The sequence below is a fragment of the Phlebotomus argentipes genome, unplaced genomic scaffold, assembly GCF_947086385.1.
Source record: "Phlebotomus argentipes unplaced genomic scaffold, Phlebotomus argentipes genome assembly contig_2, whole genome shotgun sequence".
Lineage (NCBI taxonomy): Eukaryota > Metazoa > Arthropoda > Insecta > Diptera > Psychodidae > Phlebotomus > Phlebotomus argentipes.
In genome coordinates, this window is record NW_026776162.1 from 5,904,619 (window position 1) to 5,926,479 (window position 21,861).

Sequence of the window (21,861 nt, forward strand, 5' to 3'; positions counted from 1 at the left end):
CTGCATTTGAGGTGTTTCGATGAAATTAGAGGTGAATTGGGTGAAATTCATGCAAATTGCTGAAAACGTGAGGTTTCAGTTTGCTTGTTGTGTGATTTTCTTTGACTATCGCTGGATTCTCTGGCGAAAGTTTTTTGTAGAGCTTTCGCATCACTCCAAAAGCACACGATGAAAAATGCAAGCGAAATAAATATTTCTGCGTTCGTGAAGCACCTTCGGCTTCTCTTCTTCACCCATGCAAATCAGGTACATTCTTGACGTCGTAGATGAAGATTTAGATGGGTTGGAGATTGTCCCAGTGAAGCTATAAAGCTCATCGATTTTTTTTTCCATGGGAAATGTAGTGAATGGAATAAAAGGTTGTGTGATAAGCTGTGATATTGGATTGAGTTGGAGGGAATGAAATGTGTTTGTCAATGAAGAAAATTCAATTGTTTCGGTCAGTTTTGTGGATATTGAAAAGTAAATTGGGGGGATTTTGTCTCAATTGGCAGCAATTCATTGAGGGTAGAAAGAGTCCCACGAGAAGCCGGAAAGCATTCTTCAAATTCCCCTTGGATTTCATGAACAAATCACTACATTTTCTCTCTTTCCTCCACAATCAAACGAAGAAGAGGTTATCTTCCAATCCACCCCACAACTTTTATGCTTCCTCTGGCAATAAGATCCTGAGCGATAGAGCGAAGATCGACGCGGAGAGAGCGATATTTTTGCACGCGATTCAGAACGCCATCTCTTCTGCTATAGAGAACACGATGGAAATTCATGTGTCTGTGATGAACCGGACGCATGCGATTTCACGATATTTCCCAAGGAGGGAAATGTGCTCATGGTTTTTCTCTGTCTTTTTTCCACCCACCAACTGAGGTATGAAATTCACTTCCAGTACAGTTCAGTGCCAAATAGAAGTTCGTTGTGTTGAGACTCGCGCGTACACTTTAAATCCTCCCTTCTTCATTAACAATAAATTATATATAAATATTTAAGTATGTTGTACACTAATATCTAAACTACCAAATTACCAAAAATAATAAAATACTAAATTGTACATTATAATCAATGCAGTTGTATAGAAGAAGAATTCCTACTGGGAAAGAAAAGCAGAATTCTTGCGTAAAATTGCAGCGTGTGTTTAATGGGATTAATGTGGTTATATAATTAAAGTGGTTTCGCCGTTACAAGACATCCAGATAGAGAGAAAGAGGAAAATTCAGGAAGATACATTTGACGGAAAGTGGTTATAGAGAAAGTGAAGAACATCGATTAATAGGCAAAAAAAGTGAGGAGATAAATTTGAAATTGTGACGAAGAATGTAGGAATTTATGTTCTGGAAGTGATATAAAGAAAGCAAAGAAGTTCCTAAATACTAACCTTGGGGCGCAAAGTCGGAAGAATTTAGTCAGTGAATATCCCAATGTATTCCCTCTTTTCTGCAAAATCACACATCCTCAGTGAAATTTCTTCCCAATAATTCGAGAGAAACAGTGTCTCGCGGGAGGAATCATCTTTCTAGCCCGCGCCGAGGGAAGTAATTCAATTTATAAGCTTCGAGTTTCGCAATGCATTTGAGTTTGCCGTAACGGAAATTTATTTTTCACCACCGGGAGAGGCGAATGCAGAGGCGCGTCGGGGAAAATCTGTGTGGAATCTTGTAAGAGTATCGAAGGCGAAGGAAGAAATCCTTCTTGGTGAAAGTGCTGTGAGAAAGATTTGTGCAGAAAGGGAATTGAATGTGAAATGGTGTACAAAAATACGGAGAATTTTCTCGTTACATAATATGTTTTGGAATAAAATAACGATTTATTGGATTATTATGCCACTCTTGGAATATTCTTCAACACTTTATGGAATTTACAAGTCGTCAAATGCAGAAGAGGTACAATTTTAATCACCACATCATTCTTTATTCGTTGTGATTGCCTTTTTTTCCTCCCTCCTTCAATCTTCTCTCCGCGTGACAACATTGTATTGCGTGAAATCTCTCCTCAAAAGCTCCTCACTTTTACCCCAGATTCGCGCCGCGAAATCTCACTGATTATGTGGAGAAGACATGGAATTTTGAGATAAAGTGTCACCCACAAAAGTGTTGTTGGTAAAAAAGTTTTTCTGTGCTTTCGGAATAAGAGGCAAAAGAGTGGCAAGGAAATGGTTGAGAAGGTGTTAAAGGCAGATCCTGAAAAATCCTCTTCTTGTTGGTTTTCAATTCAGATCCTCTTACTATTTGCCCTTTTCAAACCACCTTCTCTAGAAATCTTTGCCACTCTTTTTCTCCAGATTACCTCTGCGCCAGGGTCACACGAAGGGTTATTGAACAGTTTTCTCTGTGCGAGAAGAAGTGTAAAAAGTGGAAAATTTAGTAAAATGTGGTTTTCAGAGGAATATATCCGGGTAAACTGGTGATTTATGTCCGCAATTCTTTCCCCTTTTCATATGAAATAGTGATAGAATTGCAACCACTTTTGCAACCATTTGTGACTGACTGCGAATCAATACGACACTTGCAAGGAATTTTTAAATGAGATTTCGGATAGTTATTTAGTTCAGTGCTATTTGAATACGTGAAGTGGCGATTGATGGTGTGACTGAAGAATGCTGTGTAAAGAAGGTCAATTGAATAGGTTATTTCGTCACGTTCACGTAACTCCATTACGTTCAAACGGATATCCATCCTATCCTTCGTCCTGTTCCTTTTTTTTTGGCGAAGACACCCATCCTTATGAGACTATAATTAGTATTTTGTACACCTGAATTGGATTATTAATTAAGTCAATGGATACATCGTGAAACGTGACTGGAAATAAAAAGAGTCACTTTTTATACGCAATCCCGAGAAACCCTCCTGATTGAGATTAGGGCCTTCTTTTCTCTGTTGGGTTCTGTGTTTAGGCCTGAAAGGGATGCTCTTCGTCCGTTTTGGTGAGTGTCTGTGGGGGGAAAAATGACGAGGAAAGGGATCTTTAGGATTGAATTAAACTTTAAAACTAAGCCAGAGGGACATCAATCTTCCTCTTCTTGATGCTTCCTCTCAGGACATAGGTCTCCTCTGTTAAGTAAGACAAAGTGCTAAGTTTGCCACTGTGTTTGCGACATTATCAAGTGTCTGCCGGAATTTATCCGTTCTTAAGGAGAAACTTTTCACGATTCGATTGGTGTGTCGCACGTGTTTAAGACAAACAGTGAGCAAATGTGTTCTGAATAATTTATTGGAAAGAAAATTCATTCAACTGAGAATCTTCAATAAAATAGAAGGAAAACTGTCAAATTTTCCACTGACAGTTCCAGACAATGAGAAATTTCATGATTCAGCAGGATTTGCTCACATGGATTTTTTTTTCATTTTTGTCTCCAAACGGACACAAACGACACAGTTCAAGAGTTTCATTCATAAAGTTCAAGAGATATATGTAAATCTTCGCATCACACGTTGAAAGTTCAATAAGATGTTACGGGATTTCTTGTGAGAAAGTTTCAGCGCATCCTGAAGCATTCGACTTTGATGATTGATATGAGATTTATGAGTTTTTACGCCAAACATTGTCCGGTGGAAACTTTCTCAATATCCTTTTGCAGTGTCAATAATTTGCAATGAGTTTTCAGTCATTTATCATGATTATTTCTACATTTATGCTCAGTCTTTGTCATCTGTGAAGCAAATGTCTTTTTAAGTGTTTTAGTTCTGGAAATTACTGCAGTGTTTATTTGAATTGCTCAAAACAATTGATTGTCAAACTACAATGGATTTTCTCAACTCCTTTTGTTGGCTAAGTAAGGTCAGGAGAACTTTTTTCTCTATACTTATTTTGTTTATGTGAAGACTAATTTGCCACAAATGCATAAAACATCTCAGTCAAGCGTAATGACTATTTTGTCGGTTTGACAAGATGAAGTGATGGTGTTGTATCTGACGAAGCACATCTCGTCATGGCGAGAATTGTGCCAAGTGGGCAGAAAACAGTCGGCCTGAAACTTTCATCAATAATGTTTTGAGTATTGCGAAGAGGCTGGCAAAAATTTGCTGAAATAATCAAAATTTATGAGATTTTTTTTCGGTCGGAAGTGTTTCATCAGCACGAAAGTCCTGTCTTCGCGTGTGTATTCTCCGTCTTTACTACTCTCCTCTCTCTGTACATCATAATCAAGGGCATAAATGTGGGTGAGAGTATGTGGCGTATTTATGGGGACGCTTCTTCGAGGAAAAATGCCCAATATATTGCCCTATGAATATGGAGTTGTCTTGATATCTTTATAATACATCATCAAACTTCATAGAGACGTGTCATTTATGTTTTATGTTAACGCTTAATATCAAAATTATGTCTGTGTGCAATATACAGTAAAGCCAAATCTTTAAATTCCCATCACGTTCGCTGCATTGTGGTCAAAATAAATTGCTCCGCACCCGATGTTACAATATAATACACTGTGTGCGCCTCTTAAGTAAAGAAATTATTCTCTCCCACGCGGAAAAATGGGAAATTCTCGCAGTGTTAAGCGATTTGACACAGAGATTAATTTAATTGAAACATTTGGTGTGAATTTTCGCACATAAACACTCCCCGAATGTGATGAGAATATACATAAATTGAAATATATATGATGTTCATGTATTCCAAAATTTGCCACGAGATTTATCTAAACCACTGCAAAATATTATTATTATGTGGGCTATAAAAGAAGCCACTGCGGACTAACAATTTGCCAGCTTTGTTTAGAGATGAAATGCACAATCGAGTCCGATGCCACGGCAAATAAAGTGTGAATCTATGGTTTAACATGTTTGAAAGATTAACCACGCATTGTTATCGTATTGTACATATTATACATATGAACTTTATGTACAGACATTGGTTGAAATCCATTCCAATCTCTAATCACGAGCGTTATTCACATGTGAAATTCTCTTCTATATGGAAACCAAGAAAGGATTCTCTCTTTGTTTGATTTATTTTCCAATTCAGTGGAATAACTTGCGTTAGAAATTTATGTTTTTTTTCTCTTCTTCTTTAAATTGGAATTGCTTTTTCGACCAGGGAGAGAGAAAAAATGTGGAATAAAGATCATAAAAGCCTCCTCGCTGAATAAGACATCAAAAGAAGCGAAGTAAAGGAAATTTTTGGAGTAAAATGTATCTCTATCCCCAAAAGAATGTCTAGAATTTCCGTCCTGACTTTAATTCAAAATTGATTGAATTACGCGACTGTGACACACAGTATAAAAAAGGAAACTCCCGGAATTTTCTCTTTCACTAAATTTCACATCTCGCATGAGATATTTTTTTGCATTAAAGCCAGTTCCTCATTTGTCATTCATATTTTCGGCATAATCCTATTTTATCCACGCAGGCCCGTAAAGATACACACGCATATCCGCCGACATACTCTTGCATAAATTGAAAAGAAAAGACGAGAGAGGGAGAGAGAAGGGAAGAGGGATGATCGATACAGCGTAATGCTCTTTGCACGAACAATTTTATAATGCTTTGATGGATAATAAATACATATGTTTAGTCTAATTCAACAACATCATTGGATGATTTTAAATAAATGGAGAATAAAATAGCGATTAGACTTGAATTATTGTAGTGAAATATAATAAAAATGCTTTTAAAATGCAAAAACTACGCGAAAATTATTCTCGCATTAATTGGAATGTTGAAAATAATATTTAATTTTATTATAATTAATATAAACTATTACAAATTTTATCAAAATGAGTGGAAAACTGCGTTTAATTAGACTTCATTTCGTGTAATCGTAATTGCAGTTATCACAACTGTGATTATGAATATTGCTCACTTGCAATATGAAACTATTTGCATAAATTACAATTTCTCCGTGTTTGTGGGTGAAATTGTAGAAAGTTTTCTTCGAAATTCACTTGTTATCTCAAGCATATTGTAGTTATGTCGCTGTATAAGATAAGGGAGACTAAGTGAATTGCTCTTGAATATCTCATCTTCCATTCTCTTTCTTCTCGTTTGTCTTAAGTGAATGGTGTGCGTCTTGTTTGCCCAGATGAGTTTCTAAGAATCGCATTAATGACGCTGTATTCATTTCCCACACTTTTCCTATGTTCTATTTTCAATCTATTTCCATTCCTTCCATCCCATTTGGATATAAGCTCATCGAAGAATTTCCCCCTATATTCGCCATGATTTTCATGCTGCCGCTCCGCAGACAATGAACGCAAATGATTTAATTACTGAAAAAGTGGGTTAGAGATAATTGTATCCCCAGCGAAGAAGCGTATATAGTGTTATTCACATTTTCGCATGATGTGTGCGCGCAACCCTAACATGAGAAATGATCGTCGACCTCATTGTACTCTCTGGGATTTCCCTTATCAGGGCGCCGAGAAGATGTGTAGGGAAATCCCTGCCTTCAACCCGAACCATGAAAAGGCAGATAATCGTATTCAATCTCTTTCCGAATGACATATTCGCACTTTGGCATCAAATTCACAAAGCGATTGATGCGTAAAGTCTACCCGCAACTCACAGACTAGCAAATTGTGTGAAAAAGATTCAGTGGAAATCCCTCTGAAAATATAATGGGACTTTGGCATCCATTAGCCGCTATCCTTTTTCCTTACTGTCCGTCAAGATTCACGCATCGGAGGACGAATTTATTGAATTGGAAGGCTCTGATCGACATGTTTTGACGAGAATTCGAACAAATATGCACAAATCGCACGTGATTTCCAATCATTTTAGAGGTCTGGAGAAGAATATGAATTGAGTTTCACCTCAACTGAACTGGATGGATTTATATATTGGTGAATAGGGAGTAATTTTCTGTACCAGGCTTTGTACTTACATACTGAAGATGTAATATCTATAATTCACACCGTCGACATTCGCTCTCAAATCACACCATTTCAATTTCAGTGGACAATCACCCTTCGCTAAATGCTCATCGCATTGTTCGCTCACAGAGTGAGAGATGTGACCTTTTTGCCGGCGAATGAGTGCCTCCGGGCTCCATTCACACAATCTCGCGCGAAAATTGTTCTATAAATTAATGACACCATTCACTTTAGCATGAAATTCTACTACATCGTCCCATGATAAGCTCAAAATTCGTTAACTCCTGAGGTTCCTCACGGGGCGGCAACAAAGAAACTTCCACTGTTTGGGAAAGAATCTTCGGGCTCACATAAATTCATTACAAGTTTTTGGGGAAATTGCTCTCTCACTTCAGTGAAGAAGCGATGAGACAGCAAATGCTGAGTTTTGTCACCAATTTTCAACATTCGCGGCTCTTTTTGTCATCTTTCCAGCCAAAAATATCCTCATTCAACATATTTTTTTATCATTCCTGGGATGCAGCAGTGATGATGTCTATATTTATGGGAATCACGCATATTGATAGAATCATATATATTTTCACAGTCATTCACAGCCTGAATATTTTTCACAATGAATGCAGAGTTTTGTTTTGTACGAACAGAATATCAGAAAAAAGTTTAAACTAAATTTACAGAGGCAAAACATTGTTAATTCTTTAGCAGAAAAAAATGACTTTGAAAATTCCTGAAACATGATGGCAAGCAGAAAATCCTTTTTTTGCTCTTTTCATCCTTTATCAGAATACATTTAATAAAGCCTCTCTTCAGTGAAAAACATTCATTGTGTGCATTTTTACTCGATTCAACATGACAGAGTGAGTGCTAAAGAGAAATGGGAAATGTTGTGAAAAAGGTGTGCGTAATTTTTTCATACAATTATGATGTGTGCACATTTTCATGACGGCAGAAAAAAATGATCAAGTAGATTTTCAGTAAATTCGTGCAACAGCAATTCATCATGTATTTAAACTGAGATTTTCGCATGATGCTTTAATTATTGCGAGGCTAGCAAATTATAACTTCAGAAGATTTATGAAGTGGTGCAAAAGAGTGGCTGAAAAGTGCATTGAGTGAAATTTAATAACCATTTTTGGTGAATTTCGGCACGAAGTTGTAGCACAAGATTCCTAATTTGATAAATTACGCAAAGTGAGCTGAATAACTATGCAAACTTTAGCAATTAGTTCCACACGTGAACTTGTGCTGGCGGGATTTTTTTCAACAGAATGTTAATTATAATGTCAATAAGTGAAAAGTCTCTGTGTGGGGAAAATTAAGTTGTTCCTTTATGTGTATAATACATAACATAAAGTGCTGAGAATTCTCGTGTAAATCACATACTATAACACATTGTTTAGCAAGGAATTCACAAGGGATGAAGATGGCTTGTCTGGTGATTAACACACATTTTATCCACAAGACTAACATATTATCATCTCCACTTTCCCACCCCCTCGACATGTCCTGTGTTGAGAGACTAGATTGAAAATGCACAAGTGTCTTGTAATTAAGGTGATGCCGCACTTAATAAAGTTTTATCACATCTTGACAGCATTGAAATGAGTTAAATTTGCGCTCTGGGGCGCCTTTTGGGACAATTGCGGTGCTGTGACATAAACATTCCAACCCAGCTTGTTGTGGGCAAATCCGCGGCAAGAGGGAATTCTGGGAAGGAAGATGATTCTGGCATTAAGGCATGCGTGTCGGTAGGGATGAGACAACAATTGCAGAAACAACATTTTCTTGATGACCTCTTCTTCCGCCGCTGAAGTGCTCGCACAAGAGAGCCCAGGTACACAAAAACACCTTCGAATAATAAAGTCAAGTGCCATAAAAAATGTTTTTACAATGGCACAAAAAGGTCCCTCCCAAGCTTTCGGCCGCACTTTCACTGTTGGGGCTTTCGTGTGCTCCTTGAAGCTCCTTCAAGGCTCTGGGCGTATCACATTCTCTGCTCAAGTGAGACGGAGCCGTCGCAGGCTCTCATTCAATTTGTAGCAATATAAAAATTTGTCCATTGTCACAGCCGTGTATCCTTCCGTGCGATGACATTGTTATGGGAACTGTCCTCCTCTGCGTTGATCCCTGAAACACGGCGCGCGGATAAATTCGGCAATCTCGAATTGGTTTGAAATGAATGCCCAGGATCGCGTTTCAGAGACATTTCCGAACAGGAGATGACTCACGGAGTCATTGTGACAAATGATTCTCTCACAAAGTGATCTTGATAAAACCCTCTCCTTCTCTCTTTCCCTCAAATTGCTGACAAATAGTCTGCGTGGGCGCACAATTTTCCCACGCGGTGTTGAGGAGAGAGAAAAAAAAGACATTGTATGACACAGAAGGAGTGATAAATTAATTTAACTTTCTGATTAAATTCCCCGTATCTTGTCTGCGAGTGTGGGAAAGTTCTGTGACATCTCTCCTCGCCTTCCTCAGCCGGGGCTTATGCTCGTGCCGACACACGTAAGAAGTGAAAGGTGCTGGGAAAGTTGAGGGCGAAATTGGCTTATTTAACACACTCACGTCCAACCCTGCGCCACCCACGTGATGAGAGGGTGTCCTCGGAGGAGTGTATAGGAGATAGTGAGCAGTGCGGGGCTCCGTCACTTCACCGGAAGTGTGTTTCAATGTAACCCACAATGAAAAGGTATATTTTTACGTGTGACGGAAGGTGACGCATATTGTGCCACTTTCTCCGCAATACACACAGCTCACTCGCAGTATTTTTGCCCTGATGGAGGTGCACAAGGAGGAAATTTCATTACAGGGAAATTTGCATTTACTACGACGAGCGCGCCCGCCCATCGCCCCCCGAAGGGGGGCGCGCGGGGGTGAGTGGGGGATGTAATTTGAGTGATATTTTATGCAGATTTCACTCCGCGTCGGCAATTCTCGAGGCAGGTGGCGACAGAAAGGACAACAAGATGAGACGCACAGCACAAATGCGGAATTATCTCAATTAATTGTTCTGCGTGTGACATGAATCAGTGAGTGAGCTGTGACATAATAAGTGCGAAACGATGTGTCGCCTTGAATGGTGCGGCCAGGAGCACCATGTGTCCAAAGTAATTGCTGAAGCCAGCAAGATTTTCCACCCCATGCCGACGTGTCTGCCGTGGGGCCCCCAAGGGCGAAGGCGTGTACTCAAATGAAATTTGATATTATCCGTCGGAACGTGATGACAAAATTGGCGGTATGCGCGTGTGAGTGTGCTGGCGAGTCACCTAAATTTGCCACTGGCAAATAAGTATCTCCAATTTCCCTTTTCCCGAACACAGACAGTGTTTTATGATGTGGAAAAGATTTGGTGTGTGTGTGTGTCGGCACGGGGTGAGAAAGAAAAGCCAAGGGAAAATTACTTATGATGCTGCCATTTTATGCAAATTAAAAGGGCGAAGAGCACAAAATTGTATTGCCAAATTTATTTACTCTCTCTGCCTTCGCATGTTTGCTGTGTGGCACAAATTAAAATGTCTCTCATAAAGCATTCAGCAGCAAGTGGAGACGCCTGGTTTGGGAGTCTGCATTGCTGTTTTTCCGCGAATGCCATATATATTAAATATCACCGGATCCGGATATTTATCAAAAATTTCACAGTGGAAGTCACATTGTGTGGCTGAGAAAACAAATCCAGTTTGAAAATTGTCCAATAAAATGAGAAATAATAGAGAGAAGCATAACATTCCCAAAGGAAGACATTTTCATGTAAATATTTTACAATAACACTGAGACTCTCTTTTCACGGAACAAGGAAGAATTTCAGGGTTGAGAAATTGTACAATGCATTCAGAGATTTCTTCGGAAGACATTTTCTCTATATTAAATATTACTTCCTCAACAATAAGAGTCTTATGGAGTGTCTTAAGAAATATATTTGTGAAAATATTTGCTCTAAGAATATGAAGTTTCAGCGTGTTTAAAGTGCTTTGGGACTTTGGAAATTTTGCATGTAAAGCACAGTTTGTATTGTATTTGCTGCATTTTCTCATTTTCTCATTTTCGCCACAATATTTGTCCAGAACTCTAGCACCATTCGATCAGCGTATTGTGCCAATTGTGATTCGAATTGCGGAATCGATAAATATGACAAACATTCGACGAAGTGTAGCTGCGAATCGGTAGCAAATCTCCATATATATGCACACAAGAATGTATGCAAATGTGATGAAAATTTTTGCATCACAGTTTCCTGGTTGAATCAAGCGTAAAAAATATTTTGCATGGGAAAAATTTAAAAATCAATTGTTCAACACAACTTTAAGTGTCATATTTTTCACAGAGTTCGCTTGTATAGCTTTATTAATCCTTAAAGTTCTTGCGCGATATATTTCTGTGAAAATTAAACATTGATACATTTCGCTAATTGTCTGAAATGAATTACTAATTGCTTCGGCATAATGAGATCTTTGAGGCTTTTAAGGAAATTCGAGGATTATAAGGTGGAATGAAAATAATTTCCAGGAATGTCTATTTATACTTTTTAAATGCTCCCATTCCTTATAAATTCATCCAATTCATCTCTAAATACTTCCTTATAAACTTCAGCATGATTTATTTACATAAGTTGTGTGTTATTACACAAGTTTGCTCGACTTCTTCAGACGAACGACGCGATGTTATTCCCCCGAAAATTGATATGTTATTCTCATCAGAAAATTTTGAATTAACTCCACGGAAACTAATTGCAGCAATAGTTTATGGGGTTTATTTGTGTCACACGAGACTAAGGGGAGATTGTGGAGGGAGTTCTCAAGGAGATGTCGCCCACTTGCAGCAAATGAATAAAGAATACCTCTCGCTCTGGAGGTGGTGTGGGAAATTCTGGTATATTGAATTTTACCGAGCAGAGACAATTACTTTTATTGTTCTATTTTTGTGGTGGAAAGTATTGATTTTCACTGCCCATTCCTCATCTTCTCGCTGGCTTGTGCGGTGAACGTTCTTGGTGTGAACCACGACTGTATCCATGATTGGGCTCCATTGTGTGCGTATTGTAGATTCTCTGTGACTGCAAATAAGGGTTTGGCTCCGAGGCATCCCATAAATGCGATGGGTAACCCCTAAATTATGCAAAACTTTCTCACTGCCAAGGGTGAGGGGATATTGGGTGAAAATCGGTGGAGTTGGAATTAGGGGAGTATCGCCTCTGGATTTTGCATGATATTCCTCAGATGGATTTCTGGCAGGATGGGAGATTAGATCCTGAGAATGTATGTGACACACCATATCATGCTGAAAGGAATTGCCATGAATGCCTCTTATCCACATTGACGAACTTCCCAATTCCATATGATGGGGTGAAGGAGACGAAAAATTGGATACAATTTTCCTCCCATATGATTTTATACACCACCCATTTTGCGCTGAAATGCGACGAATGTGGATCTGGCGAAGGATTTTTGAGAGAGAAAAAAGTGCTTTAATTGAATTTGCCATTGAAAATTTGCCTGATTTCTTATGACAACGTCTTCTTCTTTCCTTGCAGCTTCAACACTGTGTCTGGAGGAAGTGGCTCCAGTGATGATCTCCATCTGGCTTTATGGTTCTCAATCAGCTTTCCTTGCACCACCAGCCCATGTCTTACGTTCGACCCGCAGAGCTGTAGAAGCTTTCGTGTCGCACGTGATTTAGAAAGTGAGAAAGCACACTTGTACATCATTTATTCCACACTTCCTCACACCCCAGAATTGTGGCGATTTATAGTGATCAGTTTGATCACTTTGACACATTGTTTCTCATTGTGTATTTCTTCATTATTTGCATACACAGCTTTGCAACGTGCAATCCTGGGTGAATAGCATTGAAATCTAGCAATTTTTGGCGACAATGAAACTCAGTGTCAGTGCATATCGCGCTCATGCATCAGCACACAAGAAGATCCTCTCAAGCAGTTACCAGACACAGTTCAATTACGGAAGTACAGCAGCTGCCTCCGTGTCAGCACCGCCACCCACAGCTCCGGGACTCTTTGCGGTGAGTCACACAATTTGCTCAGACTCTGAATAACGACAACCATTTCCAGTCACATTATCCCGACACACCCAGGAAGAATCTCAGAAGATTGGGCGCAACACTAAATATATTGCTTCAGCTCATGGTGTGAGATTTCCATGGGGTTCATGAAGAGTGCAAGATAAATAATGAAGAATATCCTTTTGTGCATCATGCAGATGCACTGAAAATAAATTACGGTGTCTCTTTTCGAAGTTACAAAAGTGTATATTAAAACTTAATTGAATGTGTGATCAATAATTATTTTAAAATTAATAATTTAGTCCATATAAATATTTATATACGCGCGGTAAACATTGCAATGGAGATTATTGAATTTATGCCAGCGTGCTGAAACATATATTGTGCCTAAATTATGAATTTTCATTTCCATACATTAACCCAACTATGCCGGGATTAATTTAATTTGAAACTTCCTCCAGGAGGGACACAAATTGACACTTGTGCAGAGCATAAGTGGTTCAATCTCTGGGTGCAAAGTGCGGAGTGAAAGTTTTCGCATTTCATTCGGCTATAGATCAATTTTCCCCACTGAAGGTATGTCGTAAGTTGAGCTAAACAGTGTGCTGTCGAGTTGGTGACATTGTTAAGTCTGCTGCTGTGCACAAGAGTCAATTAGGACAATCTAATTTTTGCCAATTTTCTCGTAATTCAATTTCGTGGGCAATTAAAGACAAGAACTCACTGGCGAGATGGTGAATTGAAGAGGACTCTTTGGGTTGGCTGGCTGGGTGGGAAGGAGATTTATTTTGTGAAATTCTTGATTGTCTCGAAATTTAGTGGATGTTTACAAGGGACATAATCAGCCCCCGCCTTCATCCATCTGGCTGTGCACTGAAATATACACTCCACCAATTTCGACATTCTCTCATGAACTCTTGCGGATTATGTGATACCGGCATAAGTTCAGTCTCTACATACCCACATAATGTGAGCAAAGGGAAATTCCAATGTCAAATAGCATCCATTGGATACATAATATAGTCCAATGGTCGGGGTTGAATTTGAACAAGGAAAACAACCCTTGATATTAGATATTCATTGTGCTGAAATAATACACACTGTCTCTTCGCCAATTAAGAAATTCAAACTAATTTACATTATATCCAGACATAAACGTGCAGTGATGAAACCTTTCTTCGCCAAATAATGGATGTTTGCTTTGAAAAACTGTTCAACCCTTTGAATATGGAGCGAAGTTCCTCGAAGACAGTATAACTTTTTGAAATTCTGTAATAATAAAAATGTGAAAATCTTTTATTATTTCATGCGGTTAAGCTCATAAAACTCTATACTGTTGAGCTTTTCTCTTGGTGTTGTGATTTCTCATCTTGGCAACATCCTGAATTAGTTAGAATTGCCGTAAATGAAAAAGTGCGTAAACCTCTAATGCCTTTGAAAGCTTTTCTCGTCCAATTTTGTGACCTCTTTTATTTGTGCTTTTAAACTTGGCCATATAAATTCTGCCAAGCTTCCCAAGACACGCTCTCTCGTCCTCTGACGAACGCCTGATTTATGTGCCAAAGGACACCCAACAGTCACGCGGGAGTCATGATAGACGCATTCAATGGCATCATTTGTGTAATTCGAATCTCTGATCGATACGCTATCATCTTCGTCCTGAAACTTCCTCTCTCTCTCTCGATGGAGTGAATATGCTGACGTTGGAGTATTGCTGCCACTGAAAAAATATACACAGTAATGGTGGAAAAAAAAGTGAAAAAAATGGCAGGAATAGAAAGAAATCGCCATAAAAAGTGGCTTTTTATGTTTGGGTATGAAAAGGAAAATGGAGAGTATCCTCGGAAACGACAACAACACGGGTTCAAGGGAGAATATATGGCACTCGAAAGAAATTACAAAATCATCTATAAAATATTGGTGGTAAATTATACGACACGTCGTGCAGAACGAGGGCATTACATGCGTTTGCGGATGGGATATTGTGTGGTCGAATCATTATGAAAATTACATGAAGGACCACATCAAACAGTCAGACGTGTCACACGGCACAGTCGCATGTGACACAGATATTTACCACACTTCCATTCTGCGAATTTTTCACCAACTCAGTCCTTCTGGCAGAAAATTACCCCAACTTGTTCCGCCGGGAGTTATCAATGTACATGCAATTAAAAGTGGGTGTGAGCGGTGAGCAATTTCCATGTGTGCGGTTCGGGTTAATTAAGTGCGAATTTGTAAGAAATTAGTACACAGTTCACATCTGATGTGTCACGCCTGTAATCCTTTGGCTCTCTCAGGGGAGTCGTGCTCATGGAGATTTGCAAAATAGCGCTTTCACTGCAAGCCTTTTAGTAAAAACTGGAGCTCTGGGAGATTAGCAATCGCCTATGGGCGGTTATTAAGCGAAAATTATGGGAAGAATACTGCGAATGAAACAAAACGGGGGAGGAAATATTTCTCCCATCAATTTTTCTATTTTCCATATCTCTTATACCATTCAATAGAATCAACTAAAGGGGTTTCGGTGCTTTAAATGAGACTTTTTATGTGCATTTCCGATTTGATATGTCAGATTATTGTACAACATGTGTATATAATATGTAATTGAGTTGCTCCCTTTTTTGGCTCCTCTTGTGAATCACTTGATAAGTGTGTGAGGCGCAAGATAAAATCGGGTTTTATGGTTTTGACACAAGGGATGAAAATCAAATTTTACGCCTTACAGAAAAAAATGCAAAAAGTCTAATGGGAATTTGGGTTTGACCCCAAAATCCAGTACCGACAAGAAATTGCAAATAGTCCCAGTAATTGAAACTATGTTTGAAGTTTAGGCTTTACGAAAATAGGGTCTTGAGACGGTGAGGAAGATGAAGTGGAGGAGGAAATCTTCAACAAAGCCCTAGAGGAGAATGCGGAGATATTATAGAATGAAAGCTTGAGTGATATGTTTGGGGGTAAAATCAGTCCCTCGAGGCGAAATCTGGCGAAAATATATATTCGATATTCCAGGACAGATTCGATAGTAAATGGATGTGTAGAAAAATGGTCGAGAGACGCCTTTTACTGGTGCCACGCGAATCCTATTTGCAGATTGTGAATCGGACAATAATTCTCCTCTTTATGATGTCTCTTATAGTCCATAAAACGAATCAATTTAGTTTGACTGATGTCTCTAGTATTATTTAGCTCCACCATTCGCACTTGTCATCTCATTTCGGCCCATCATTATGCCGATATCTACAAACGCGCCGCGGTCTTTAAGAAAAATTGAACGATGGGCTCTGGAATTTCATATGTGCGGTCCGCATTCTGCTACTCCTATAGTATTGCGGTTGTGCGGATTTCTATAAGCCCAATAAGAGGGCACATATATATGATTTACATAAGATAAATACCCGAGATTTCTCTGGGTTTTATTGCCCACACTCGAGTATGTGCTTTTGAGTATAAAATTTGAAGCAAACCCAAACGCATTTATATGCTTTTGCCATCACTTCTTCACTGTCTGCTCGCTCATTCGGTGATCCCACAACAAACAAGCACATCACTTAAAATCAAGCATTATGCTATACATGGTCAATTTCTGTAGAGAGAGAGAGAGAGATTTTTTCGTGCTCGCCAGTGTTTTGAATTGAGCGCGATATTAATTCCATTGCGGAGCTGAGAATGATTTAAGTGGATTTAGCGCTGTGAATCTCGCAAGTGACCTGAAATTGAATATGGAAATTTATTTATACAACTGATTTTAGCAATTCTTAGCCACCCTCGCGCTCCGCGTCTGTCGCTGAGTCTCGTCGAATCGCTCATGGAGCATGAGCCAAGTTGAGACAGATACAAATATTCGGCGCCGTGTTTCTGTGCTGAACCAGTAACAAGAAAGACGTGCTCCTTCGCCGTCGTCTCAATACGCATCCACAGCGTTGGGGAAATTGCTCTCTCTCCTCGCCCACCTCCTTAGGAATCCTTCACTATCAATCAGTGGAATTTATTATCTGCAAATGCACTCTCAGCGATGATCACACATGCTCTCCGCGGTGCCTTTTTCCCACGAGATAAAATGCCATTATATCTAAAAGGGCTACACGGAAATATGTGAAGAAGGAGTTTTTGTGAGCGGCATCAGTTCAACTGACACATCACTTTGCCAGGGTTGCGTTTGGAAAAGTGTTCGTGCTGTAGCAGAAAAAGAAAAATCCCAGAGAGTTTCATGAGAAAAAAAGCTTTTGTGGTTTCTGCTAAGGTGCGCGCGAGGTTGAAAAATGGGATGTGCGAGTGGTAAGCGAGTGGCATACATTTTTAATTTGATGAAATACGATATATTTTATGGTTTTCTTTGTATCTCTGGGAGTATTTCGCAATGGAAATTGTCCTGTATTGCCTCAGTTTAAAACCGCACTAACTCCGCTAAAGCTTCATGTTCTGGGAGAGTTAATTGCAGCCTCAAGATGGTGAAAAAGTTTTTATTATTCAATTTACAGAGAAGCTGCGTGGGTTTTACGGCCAAAGCTCCCGATTGCACTTGTACTGCAATGTGTAACTCTCTTGGCTTATTCTTTTGCAGATGAAACTTTCAAATTGAATCCTTTGGTGCACCTTATCCCATTAGCAAACACTTGAGAATGGACCATTTTGGAAGTTTTAATGAAAGCTACAAGCCAGAGAAGTTCATCCATTTGCACAATTTGCAGCAAAATTGCTAAATTGAGCTGAATTTGAGGAGTCAAGTCACTCTCCTTGTCTTAAGCACCACTCTATGAAGGCAGGAGTAGAGCTTTTCTCATTGGGCGCAGGTCCTGTGATTGTGTATATACTGCGGAGTCAGACGCTAAACCTGAATGGGTGTAGTTCGGAGAGAAGGAAAACTATGTCGTTTATCATTGCGTGGGTGTTATTCAGTGGCATAGTTTTTCTGACTGGCACAGCATCCAACGAGGACATTTCAAGATGATATTGTGAAAAGTTTCTTGCTTGCCTGTTTTGTTTTGTTTCATCGCAATTCCGCTGTGTCTTCTGTCTGTCCCGGCTGTATTGATTGCGTCACTATCTGAGGCAATTTCTTCGAGTTGATGGAGAAAATCTAGTCCTTGGGGAATTTTTTCTATTAATTCACTTTGTTATTGAAAATTTTGTAATTAAGTATTTAACTTTTTCCATTATACGACGACTCTTATCCGTGTGATAAAAGTCCTTGTACAATAATAACATGCGAGTGATAAAATTGGAATTTACGCTTCAATGGAGGATTTTCCCTATCTCCATATCCATTTTTCTTCCTCCTTTCATCGAGTATTATGCATATTGTTGAAATTTCCTATTCTATCAGATTTTTATCGAGCTGAAAAGACGCAAAAGAACTGGTTTCCTTTCAAATAATTTCATATTACGCCTTTTCCCCATGTGGCAGCGTCAAATTGGAAGGATATTCGTTGGTGGAATCTTCCAGGATTTCATATTGAATTCAATTTCTATCTGCCCACAACACATTTTCACATAAAAGTAAACATTAATTACACTATAATGCACGCACGTTGCGAGCGGATGTATTGAGTGTATGTGGTGAGGCAATAAAATGTAAAATTACCACTCTTTGCGATATATTGCATTTAGCTTTTATTCATAATCGTATTTTATAGGCGGAAGAGGAAAAGTCACGTTTGATGAATACGATGTTAGCGTTAGCACAATGTACATAGCAAATTGATATTATTGAACAATAATTTGCTTGTTTATTGGGAAGAGGCGCGAATTGTGACGAAGAATATTGCATTACAAGATCAGTTATGGTTTCACTTGAGACTCTCCCCAGTTCATATATTATTTATGGCGGGGAAAAAGGGAAATCAATTGACGAATATGTGAAGAGCGAGAAAATGGCATTCAATATTGATGAGAGGAAATATTACACAGTTATGAAAAATTCTCCTTCAGGCTGATTTTCTGCATAACATGACACGACTTTTCATTTTGTATAATCAAAATTCTACACGATTTTCTCATAAAACATGAATTTTAATCTCATCGTATTTGTTCAACATTTCCTTCACTTCTCAGCTCAACTGACATTGAGACACTTTCGCAAAATTAACATAGTTTCCTTCGCATTTCTTGATTGTTGTCCAATTGCATCTGTGTTTATCTCGAGGAGTAACAACTGGAGAGACAGAAGATGTGCACAGCTCATATTCTCCATTACCAAACTCTCTCCAATTTCCACACCAATTTCATTATAACGTTGCAAATGTCTCAAGTGCGGCAGAGATGAGAATAGGCGAAGAAGATGGTATGAAACTTTTGTTTATTGCATCTCGTTTTTTTTTCTCTTCACTGGCTTTTAATACTTGCCAAGGAAGAGCTTTCAGCATTTCTCTTCCGAATAACACTCACCTGAGCTGGGTAAGATGGAAAACACTATTACGGCGCATTTATCTTCATAAGCTTGATAAATTTTTGAATTAACTATTTCTGCAATGAAAAAAGTTTCCTCTTCACAACAACTCATATCGTGTTTCTTGTCTGTAAAAAGCGGATGTTGTACTGAAGAAAATCCGCAGGTAAACTACTGAAATTACAAATCTTTTATCTACCTTTTGTCGTCTTGTTGTTTCTGAGATAAGAATATGAGATTTTATAGTAATTTTTAAAACTTTCCGTGAACAACAAGTTTGTCGACAAAAAGCTGAATAATGTTAATAACTTTAATCCATGTTTATCTTGGCAATTTTGTTGAAATCCTGCGTTGTAGATTGAAAAATTGAATTTAAATCCTGGTTAAGAAATGACTTCATTTAACTTTGAGTGATGAATAAAATGATATTTGGAAATATTATTCTTTTTTCTCCTGACCTCATTTGGGAAAATTTATTTCATTTCCCACTCCTTGGAGTCAGAGAATGAGGAATTTGATGAGCAGCAGAGAAAAATTTATCAGGATTTTCTACGAGATGAAATTTTCATTAGTTTCCTTTCTGTTGTTCTCCACCTTTGGAATCATTCATTCTCGTGCGTGTGTGTAAAGTTCAAAGCGCGAAGAGAGTCGTGATGTTGCGTGTGAGGATGAGAGCGGAAGGAAGTTCAGTTCATTGATTGGATAAACTCACGTCGGGCTGGGCTGTGAGTGTGGATTTGGCCTTCTTCCCAATGTCCGCATGTCGTGGAAACTGTAATTCACTCTTTACCATCGTCATCATCATCACACTTCATTCGTATACATAGTTTTCTTGTATTGGAGCTCGGCCCGAGCGGGGTGGGCGAATGTCGGATGCCTGAGTGTTGCTGCCCCCGAAGTAATTCCACCCCAGATCGATAAATGGCACTGTGAGGGGGTGGCTTGTATGTGATTCGAATGAATGGGCAGGGAAATGGCTGGAAGAGGAGAAAGAATGCTACACACACTTTTCGGTGAAGACGTCGACGCGGCAACAACAACGTGTACTGATGAATAAGCAGCAAACTTACATAGTCCCAAGAAAGTTGAAGCAAAACAGATTCAACATCTTTCCTTTTGCCCACCTCCACTAGGAATTTGCCTTTTCCCAAGCACACTTTCTCTTTCTTCATGCCATATCAAACAACAGCGGCGGTGGATCACTTTCTCTCCTTCGCACTCACTCTCAAGCAGAGGCTGTGCTCCAACTTTTCCTCCGCGATGGATTGGCGAAGACTTGTCTCGAGGATGAATTTTATCATCGCAGAGCGAAGCGTGGAATGTGAAATGTTTTATAACATTTTATGTACAATTTGTGTATATCTAGCATTATGTGAGTAATTTTGCCGCTGCGTATATGTAATCATGAGGGAGCGTGTTCCTGAATAGTATACGAAATCTTGGGGGTTCGGGGGGCGAGATTCTTCGCCACAGCCATTCTCCAACCTCTCAAATATGCTGTAGATATCAATGTTCCTCAGGTAGTACAACCCTAGCACACCCTCAATAAATGAAACATGATGCTCTCGCACATTCAATGCACGAACATCTCTCTTCACTTCATCACATGGCGCTCAAATCTGGCTCGTATTCATATAATAAAATATTGGCCAGCGTCGTCATTTATTCCACATCACGTGTGCGCCTGCCACCCTCCTTAACTTCCCTCCGCTCCACCATATAAATTTTATTAGATTTCTTTCTCTATTATTTATCGCATATCTCACGACCACTTACGTGTCCGTGTCAGATATATGTATGTATGTGGAAAATTTTCGCCACAGTGTTTTTCAACTTTCAACCTCGGCTGCAAACACGCAGATAAATAGATTCGACAAACATTCTCGTGAATTTGCTTAAGGAGTTCAGAATTGATTTATGACACGCCGAGAGACATGTGTACATATGTAATTTTCTGCTCCTTTAGCAACTTTTCGGGTGATTCGCACTAAAATTGAGGAATGTTACAATTCAAATGTGTAAAAGTTTAACATGACAAATGATTAAGGAAAAAACACCCCTTTGTGGAATAGGAGAGAAATTGTGAAATTCACCATAATTTTTAAAATACAACTAGAATTTTTCATGTTCATGCTTGAAATTCATATTTTAACACAAGTGGTGAATTGTTTAACACACGTGGTGAATTTTTTAACACAACTAGTGAAGTTCTTTTTATACAACCGCCATTTAAATCTTACATGTGTAACTCAGAATAGGAAAGACTGTTTTAAACTATTATAACACATTTTTAACATTCCTCGTTTGAGTGGGAAAATTGCTCGATTTAGTGCCATAATTCTCCGCATGCAATTAATCATAAATATTTCAGGATCAATCATTAAGTGAATAGCCAAAATGGCATCAGTTTGAAACTGTTTCCTCGTGGATTTAGAGATTGTGTGTGGTCAATTTGTATAAGAGTTAACCCTCGGAGAAATTTGACCCTCGCCTGGAACAATAACATCCCGAGAACCTATCTCAAGATGTGTGAATGATTGCCCTCTTAGCATGGAATATAAATTAGCCGAAAGTGCTTCATCTGATCCCCGGACTATCGTCAGACCCAAATAGCGCCCTGACATAGGAGATAGGCCTCGGCATTTAGTGG

The 21,861-nt window shown here is 38.9% G+C and overlaps 1 protein-coding gene across 5 annotated transcripts in view; it reads left to right on the forward strand.

Annotated features, from left to right (window-relative positions):
* Positions 1–900: 900 nt before the first annotated feature.
* Positions 901–21,861, forward strand: part of LOC132265433 (uncharacterized) — a 42,051-nt gene continuing 21,090 nt past the window's right edge. For all 5 annotated transcript variants that reach the window (XM_059766117.1, XM_059766119.1, XM_059766120.1 and 2 more), the window contains exons 1-3: positions 901–1,877; positions 12,336–12,484; positions 12,620–12,823. In XM_059766117.1, coding sequence (XP_059622100.1) covers positions 12,677–12,823 — 147 coding nt within the window. In that variant the 5' untranslated portion in view covers positions 901–1,877; positions 12,336–12,484; positions 12,620–12,676. The remainder of the gene's footprint in view (positions 1,878–12,335; positions 12,485–12,619; positions 12,824–21,861) is intronic.